Source organism: Marmota flaviventris, chromosome Y (genome assembly GCF_047511675.1).
Source record: "Marmota flaviventris isolate mMarFla1 chromosome Y, mMarFla1.hap1, whole genome shotgun sequence".
Taxonomy (NCBI): domain Eukaryota; kingdom Metazoa; phylum Chordata; class Mammalia; order Rodentia; family Sciuridae; genus Marmota; species Marmota flaviventris.
The window spans coordinates 5,851,284-5,861,061 of record NC_092519.1 but is presented as its reverse complement, the minus strand read 5'-3'; the positions used below and the strand labels follow the sequence as shown (position 1 = coordinate 5,861,061).

General features: G+C 34.4%; 1 protein-coding gene across 1 annotated transcript; it reads right to left on the bottom strand.

The window, feature by feature from the left end:
• Positions 1-815: 815 nt before the first annotated feature.
• Positions 816-1,321, bottom strand: LOC139703555 (uncharacterized protein CXorf51A-like). The gene is made up of 2 exons (XM_071607058.1): positions 1,196-1,321; positions 816-1,037 (listed from the first exon to the last, which is right to left on the bottom strand). The coding sequence occupies exons 1-2, from the start codon at positions 1,319-1,321 to the stop codon at positions 816-818; spliced, it is 348 nt and encodes a 115-aa protein (XP_071463159.1).
• Positions 1,322-9,778: the final 8,457 nt, after the last annotated feature.

Below are 9,778 nucleotides of genomic sequence, written 5' to 3'. Positions count from 1 at the left end.
ACGTACAGGTTCTTGTGCTTCAATTATAGTTCCATAAATTAAGCATGAAACTCTTTTCATGGATGAAAACAACTTTGAAAAAGATAAAGCTTAAAGATATTTGTAGGAGGAGCCATGTTGCTTAAAACTTCTCCATGAACAATGAATGCTCCATTTTCTTGCCAGCACATGAGGCAGACCACTCCCAATGGCTTACTCTACCCCAAATTTCTTAAGTGGGCTGATTGGTTCTGGATTTGTTCTTTCAATCACCATTACTTTCCTAGGGATGATAGAGTGAGTTCTTTAGCCCTTCTGAGAGCCATTAGTTGCTTACATAATAGGGTATGGAGTAACAAACACCACTATGAGGTCAGTGTTCCTCAGGTGACTCCTTGTATATTTTTTGAGATACTGCCACTCACATGCCTCACCTTATACAGTTTCTGGAAATCTACATACTAAAGCCATACACAAATAGGGAGAAACATGAAGTCCTTTTCGCCTTGCCTGTGGGATCAAGTATAAAGAGGAAGTTTGTCTTCAGTCCTCAGTCCTCACTTTGTCTTTATCCTTCAATGTGTGGATAACAATTTATCTTTTGAACTCCAACTCCACAGATCCCACATCTCTCCCTTCTCAAACACCTACTTCTACCTTTTATTTGTTCCCACTCCAGCATCAGAGGCTCACAGAGATACACATCTTTTCACATCAGATTGATTTTATTTTCACCACCATTAATGTTAGTAACCTGTGGTAAAATTGAGCCATTTCTTAGCTGCCAGACCTCTGGACACTCTGCAGATTATTCTGAGGTCTCTGGCCCCACTCAATTACTTGCTGTCCAGATCATCACTTGAAATGCTGGAGGTTTCTGGGGTATTTTCCATTTCTGGCTCTCTATTCAGTTTTTCATTTAGCCGATGATAATGACCAAAGAGTATTGTTCCTTTAGTTTTCTTAGATTTTTTCAGAGATGTGGAAGGCTTTTCTGAGTCTCTTTTGCTTGAATTATTTTGAAGTGTTTTTTTACCCTTATTGGTGGACTTTAGTATCTGTAAGGACAACAGAGAGGCCATAAGGGCATTGGTTTGGGAAAAGAAGATAGGATATACATGTGAAGTAGGGGTTTGTGCCAGATGAAAAATAAATAGGAGTCTTAGGTCGTGGGGAATGAATGCAGAAAGGAGAAGCTTGGGTTGGGTTATCTTACCTTGCTGCCTCTTCCGCATCTGGAGTGATGATAGGAAGTCTTCATATTCTTTCTTTCTTTCATCGATGATGTTGACTGGGCCATATCTGCATTAGGCTTCTGTGATTTCTTGGTTGCCTTAGCCATACTGAAGCCTCCCAGTGGTCTTATGAAGAGCTGTAAGGATCCTAGGCATATATGTCCTCCCAAGACAATGAAGGGCCACACCCTTCAGCCTTCATTGGCCAGCAAGTTACTCCCCAGCCAATGAGGACTAAGGAGGAGGTTAGACCTCACAAAGCACTCTCTCTGACACTTCTGTACATGAAGAGGCTAGGGAGGTTGCTAGGGAAACCAGGCTATAGCTTAGATATTGCAAATCAACACTCTTGGCACTTCTGGGATGTGGGGGAGAGGAGATGCTAGGAAGGCAAAAATGATCTGGTTGGGCAAAGGAGACTTTTCTTTAATATACCTGAAAGAGCCACCCCACCCTAATTCTTATATAGTGTTCAATAGTGGTAGTACAGGTGGTAGAGATCTTCCTCTACCAAAGTATTCCCCAAAGCTACTCCTACAAACTCATTCTGCTATCTTTCCCTTAGCCATTAGTTAGTATTTTGGATAATGTACCTAAAATCCATCCAAAAGTAATATGGTTATATTTTTCTTTAATTATCAGAAGATATGTGAATAATGCTACAAACAAGACATATTCCCATTAATGGATATCAATATACTTACTGCATTTGGCATTAAAGGCTGCCAATTTTTAAAATTGTTTTCTTCCAGGCCTTCAACTTATAGGAAAGGAATAAAATTAACTACCCACTGATGAAAATTGCATTTTATCCTTATTTTTATTCTATTTTTGGAGCCTGGTCACATTATCATCATTGAGTTTTGCAAGATTCCTTCTCTTTTATTCAAATTTTTCTTTCTTCTTAGAATCTAGCACTAGTTCCCTTCTCAACAATAGAATTATTATTTTATATTTGAATTCTGTCCTTGTATATGGCCTTGTTAAATGTATGTTTGAATGTATCATAACTGGTTTCTGTGTTTTGTAGCAGCATAGTCAGGTTCTAATGAAGGTTGGTTTCCGGGTTACGTCTTCATATGCTTTCTTTGGTGGATGCATACAGAAGGAGAGATTTAGGGGTCTTCCTCTTTTAATAAGGGCATTAATCTGAGACACAGCCCTCATGACCAAATTTAATTATCTCCTATCTCCAATTACCATCACATTAATGATAAGGGTATTAACATGTGAATTTTGGGAGGCACATTCAGTCCAAAGCAATAATTTTACTAAATATTGCCACATTGTTTTCTAGAATATATCAGTCCACCTTCCCAACAGATTTGTACTTTATGTTTCCCTACACAATCATCAATTTTTTATTTAGAATGCAGCTTCTCATAGGATCTCAGTGATCTTAACCAATTGATGTTTATACCCTTGTGTAATCCAGTTCAGTTGAATGGCATGAGTATGGGCTGTATCTAGAGATTTGCTTCTAATAGCTAAAATCCTACAAAAGTAATGGAATGCCATTAACATCATCAATTTTATCTTTGCTAGAACACTTTCTTGGTAGCAATCTCTCTTGCACATGTGCTTTCTCATTTTTATTAAAACATATTATGAAATGCTCAATAAAGAGGCCCACATTTTAAGGAATACCTTAGGAGGAACTGAGTCCTCAGCAAAATAAACTGCAGAGCACTGAATCCAAATAACAGCTACTTGATTTAATTAGGAAGAGGATCCTTCCCAGTTGAGCCTTGGGATAATTCACCCTTATAAAGCAGACCCAGAGCTAGAGGACAACCAATCTGAACCCAGATTCTTGACTCATAGAAACTATGAGATAATTTCTTATTAATAATATTTCTCAGTTCTACAAATATCTCAGGGGTTCCCTCACATGTGAAATCTAGAAAAGAAAAGCCTAAAGGTAGCTGTCGGTTGTGATTTTCGATATGTACCCAAGTGGACCTGCTAATAGTTTATTCCTGAAATGTCCAAATCCCTTAACATATGAAAGAGCTGAATTCACCTTTCATCTGTGAAAGGAGAATGAATCAGAAGGGACTGAATGAATTTAACAAATTCCTGTCACATGCTGGGGAGAAGTGACTGAGGAACCAAAAGGGGGCTATATATGTTCAAAATTAAGCTAGAATGAAGAAGAGTCTTCATTCTGACTGGAGTGAAATGATATCTTAGAGTAGTTTTGATTGCATTTTCTGATTGCTAGAGATGATGAGCATTTTTTCATATATTTGTTGATTGTTTATCCTCTTCTTAAAAGCAGCATACTACAGGGTCATAGCCACATCAATGTTTATAGCAGCACAATTCTCAATAGCTAAACAGTGGACCCAGCGTAGATGCCCTTCAGTGGATGAATGGATAAAAAAAAAAATGTGTCATATATACACAATGGGATATTACTCAGCACTAAAAGAGAATAAAATCATGGCAGAGCTGAGGTCTTGTTTTTGTGGCACAACAAACATGAAGATATTTGATTGCTTCCTTTGGAAAGGCAAATTGCACATAGTTGCCCCTCTGGAATCTGCATAGAGGTACAAAGCAAAGCAGTTGCCAGCGGTACTGTTCTTTTCCTGTACACTGAAACAGTCCTGGTATATTAAAGAAAATGAATTTTCATCATTAACTTGGTAGAACTTAATGAGTATCATATAATTATCTGAGTGCTTACAAAATGAGTACTTTGTCAGCTAAGCTGAGATCGGTGTCCATTATGCAGTTTTATACAGTAACATTGAGACAGCATTACTGTGCTATGTGCAGAAGATCTCAGATATATGCATAGAACTTACCTACATATATGTTTTTTTGAGGGATGGAGGGAGGAAAGTGGGAAGAGAGGGGGAGGGGCAGGGGCTGTGAGAGAGGGGAAGGGAGAGGGAGAGAGAGAGAGAGAGAGAGAGAGAGAGAGAGAGAGAGAGAGAGAGAGAATCCAAGAAAAACCTGGAAAAATAAACTTCATAAGAGAGAATGGCTAAACCAAACAAACAAAAATCAAAGGAAAACAACCCACAGAATGTCGGTAGTTATATAAGTTAGCTAGGTTGCAGAATGTTCCTTTATTGGGCTGCAGCTCATATTTTTACATCATTAGATTCTTGTTATCCATTCTGACCAGAATGTCATTGAAGTACTGTTCTTCAATGCTCAGTACATTATATTGGTATATTTGACATCTCATTATTGGTGATTTTAACTTTTATCACCTGAGTAAGATGGAGTTTATTGAAGTTTTCCATTATAAAGATACTGTTTTGATTTTTTTCACCAATAAAGGTCCAAAGGAAGTAATATCAGACTATGTTAATACTTCAATTTTAGTTGCATTTTTGACAGAGCATCCATTGATGATTTTTGACAGCATAGATTTTAACTTGTATTGATATTTTGTTTTACAAAATATTTTTCCTATTTTTCTCACTGCTTCTTCATTTTTAGGTTATAAGTATAATATAATAAGCAGCTTTCCCATCAATGACATTTATTTATTTGCTTACTTATTCAATATGAATATTGATATTAATAAATAAGCAAATGGACTCATAGATTCTTATATATTGGTTATAACTCGTTATTGTTACTATTTGCTTGATGTTCATATAGTACCACCAGCTTGGCTGTAGGGAGTACTTTAGTTATCAGTACTTTTTTCATCTCACATAACTTACCCTTCTTTGATCATTTCCATATTGGCAAGAACTTTTAGAAAATATCAAGAACATGGATAAAATGAATGTATGAAGGGCCTTTCCAACTTAAATTAAGAACAAAGAAAAATTGAATGTAATATACATACATAGGTTGAATCTTAATCAAGATTTGTTTTTTTTTTTTTTTTTTTTTTTTTTTTTTTTTGCTAAGGGATGAATTTTAAATATTTAACAAAATGTTAATAATTGTAGAATTTTATTAATATTAATGTACTTGTGTTTTCAATCATACTGTACTTATATAAGGGCATGTCCTGGTTCACAACATACAGATACTAGTATACTAATTGTAATGAGACAGCCTACCTGTGACTCAACATTTAGTGACCATAAAGAAGATATGGACATACTATGTACTATTTTTTAAGCTTTTATATAAATGTGAATTTATATAACAACAGCAACAACAATAATTACAACAACAATAATTATAACAAAACATAAGTTCTGAGGTACCAGGTCTGGTTGAAAGCCAGAGATACACATGGATATGTAGCTCCATAGGCAAATATGGTCCCTCAGAACAGGAACATGCACAATTTTCAAAGTGATTGGTTCTGGGCTAGATTATAACTGTAGAGCACAACCACCTTGTTACACAAGAAATTTTGTTTTAGTGTTTATTTATTTACTGACTTGGCTTATTATTTACTTACTAGTTTTGTTATATACAAGGTTTTGAGAAATAAAAATAAGATAAAATGTAAACTCTATTTCTGCTTAGGAAAAACCAAAACTGAATAGTAAAAATTGTTTTGTTTTGTTTTTGATACTGAGGATTGAACTCGGGGATACTCAACCATTGAACCACATCCCCAGCCCTATTTTGTATTTTAGTTAGAGATAGGCTCTTACTGGGTTGCTCAATGCCTCACCATTGCTGAGGCTGGCTTTGAACTCACCATCCGCATGCTTCAGCATCTCAAGCCATTGGGCTTACAGGGGTGTGCAACCTAACAAAATTTTAATGCTTATCTTAGAGCTACCATAGATAAATTTCTTAATAGTTCTTAATTTCAAATTCTGTATTATGTGTTAAGAGGTAATATTTTTTCTTCTTCATGAGACATATAAATTTAAGACAGATGGTCTAGGTTCTGTTATAATAATGAGACAAATAACACTTTGTAAATGAAAGTCATATATGATCAAATATTAAGCAAATAAAATAAAAGATTGAATTAAAATTTAATAAATTTATTTTACTTTTAATTTAAAAATCTTGAGCATAATTGTATTCCTGAACATCTTTGTTTCCCCAAACTTGTATATTTCTTAGAATAGTTACTTTTGCTAGACAATGTTTGATGTATGATATTATAAATGTCTTTAACACAGTTTGCCAAAAATATAGATCACTTGGCAACTGTTCCATTTGTTGTAACTATCAAAAATGACAATTTTTTGACACTTAAAAATTATTCTACCTCTTTCAGAATGATGCAAAGGCATTTGATCTTGAAGTTGAAAGCCATACATGTAATTAGTATACAAAGTGGATCCCACTTATCCTCAGCTTTAGAACCAGAGTTAAATTATGTCAATTGTTAAGAGTCTAGGTCATTAAGAAGGATGTTTTTTCCTCTAACACACAATCTGAGATATAAAAGTTCCCATGGTTAGTATATAAGACATTTGCAAATCCTATAAATTCAGACTTAAAATATTTTTCTGCAGATGTGATTTATATATTTAATAAAGCCTGTAGGTAGAATATCTATATCTTAGATTATAGTTTCAAATGGGATGTGATGAAGATATGTATTATATGGTCAATTCGTATTGTTAGCATAATGAACTCCTCAGAGTACTTCTCAAAAGAGTATAATTTTAAAATAGATTGTATCACCTGTTAAGAATAAAGCAATTAGGGTTGCTTTTCTTACCAAGAATTTAATAGTTAGCCAAGTATGTATATAGGACAACCATCAGACTGGAATAAAATTTAAGATGGAACACACATAGTAGCCTCTAAATTTGACATTTATGAATGATGCATCAGGGTAAATAAAATTAAAATAATATGACCTTCCATTAACTGCTATAAGATCATACAATAGTAAATGGTGTTCTATAGCAATACAAAATTGACTTGAATGCAATATAAAACTTGAATGAAGGGGCTTGTGGCTCAGTGGTAGAGTGCTTGCCTAGCAAGTGTAAGGCTCTGGGTTTAATTCTCAGCACCACATATAAATAAATGAAAAAAATAGAGGTACATCAACAACTAAAATATAAACCGAAAAAATGATTGCAATATATAAAATTATTTTGAAACCTATGGTACTGCTGATAACACACTGTAGGCCACACACTGCAATGGGTTGAGCCCTACATTGTAGGCATGAACCCTGTGATAAATACTAAAACATATTCTATGTTATGAATGGTACAAAAAAGATGACTCTTTGTGTCCTATAAATTAAGAAAATAAGGCAATGGTCATGAGTAAAAGGAAATGAATACTTGGGCTTCAACATAAGCACAGGGTTCTGTATCACTGACAGTCTACCTAAAAGAAAGAATTACAGAATGTAACTGGTGTTCAATGAGGTTTCCATAAGATACTTAAAGAAGGATTTGGAAGGCTTTGTGAGGGCTACTAGAGACAGCTTCCATGGATCACTTCTGTTGCCTCAAAAGGAAAGTCGGGGTCATTTGGCCAAATAAAGAAATCCTTCCAAATCTTTTTTTTTTTTTTTTTTCAGTTGTAAAGGGACACAATACCATTATTTTTAATTAATTATTTACTTTATGTGGTACTGAGGATCAAACCCAGTGCCCCACAGGAGGTGCATGCAAGTGCTCCAACACAGAGCCACAATCCCAGCCCCTCCAAACATATTTTTCCCCCTGTGGAACACTATTAATTGGGAATATCTCTACAAATGGATAAAATAAAGTGTAAAAATAAATCACTCTACACATAGACTTTTCTGACAATGAATACTGCCTTTTCCACACATCAAAATATATTTTATGCAAAACACCAGCCAAAAAAAAAGAATTCATGTCATTAAATGAGATTTGATAGTTAAACATAATATGCAAAATACATTAAAATTATAAAAATATAAGAGTAAAAACTGAAGTGAAAAACAGTGGATAAAGAAATTTGCCAAAAAAAAAGATTGCTGAGAGCTTGATGATATATGCAAACCTCAAGGTAGAGCTGATAAGCATCAGAAAGAGAGGGGTGTGGGTTGGCAGATATCGAGAAGAAACTGCAAGAGAAAATTAAGTTATCACATTGTAAACAATGAAAACAGAAGTACTGAAAACGGTAAAAGCATAGAGTACCTGCTACAGAGTGCTATGAAAACAAACACAAAGTAAAATGAATTTTAAGAAATTATTAAGCATATATATATATATATATATATATATATATATATATATATATATATATATATATATAGAGAGAGAGAGAGAGAGAGAGAGAGACAGACAGACAGACAGACAGACAGACATATCTGCACAAAGCTTGATAGTTCTTTGAATATATATATAATGTAGTTACTGGAAAGGATAATATAGCAAATTGAACAGAGGAAAATCAACAACAACAAATCAAAACTAAAGGAAATCTTAAACTACAGGGAAAAGGGGATACTGTTTTCAGGATAGATTGCCAAAAAAGTGAAGAAGTGAAGAAGGTTTGGGTCACTCTGAATTACTTCATAATAAAAAATGAACTTCCAAGATACACAAACTTTAAAGTTTACAGTCATAAACATGTAGCAATCAACAAGAAAAAATGAAGATTAGTTCAAAATTCCCCATAAGTATACAAAACTAAAAAAAAAAAAAAAAAAAAAAAAAAAAAAAAAAAAAACACTCACTTCCTGTGAGGAAACTAACTTTTTTTTTTTTTTTTACTCAGACTGCCATTTACTTATTAAAAAACCTTTATATATTTTTCATTGATAAACACAAAGACAACTTATTCTTGGATGTCCTTAAAGACACTACTGGATGACAGGCTATCATGAGTTGCTGTACTTCAGTCACATTCTCAGGGTCCATTTCTAATTCTTTTTCTCTTTCTACTTATACCACATTCCTTACTTCAGTGAAGTCCATAAGGGTTATGATTATCTACTTCCAAAGTCCTGTTAATGTTGATATTTTTACCTCATCCTATGAGTCACTAATAATAACATCTAGAATGTGAATTGTTTCTAGAATCTTTTCAATTTACTTGGCCCAGATCCATCAGAAAAATCACTATGGCTGCTACAGCATTACAAAATGTATTTCTTAAACAACAGTTCCTGGCGATTGAAATTGCTGCTTGATCCATGCATTGCAGAATAGATATCTTGATAGCAGATATGCAAATAAATACTCTCATTGTGCAACTTTATCATAGCTCCTGGGAATCTTCCTTTTTGAACAGTAAGTACCAACAGTGAACTTAGCATCTTTTTTTTTTTTAATTTTTTATTGTTGGTTGTTCAAAACATTACATAGTTCTTGATATATAATATTTCACACTTTGATTCAAGTGGGTTATGAACTCCCATTTTTACCCCATATACAGATTGCAGAATCACATCAGTTACACATCCATTGATTTACATATTGCCATACTAGTGTCTGTTGTATTCTGCTGCCTTTCCTATCCTCTACTATCCACCCTCCCCTCCCCTCCCCTCTTCTCTCTCTGCCCCCTCTACTGTCATTCATTTCTCCCCCTTGTATTATTTTTCCCTTTCCCCTCACTTCCTCTTGTATGTACTTTTGTATAACCCTTAGGGTCTCCTTCCATTTCCATGCAATTTCCCTTCTCTCTCCCTTTCCCTCCCACCTCTCATCCCTGTTTAATGTTAA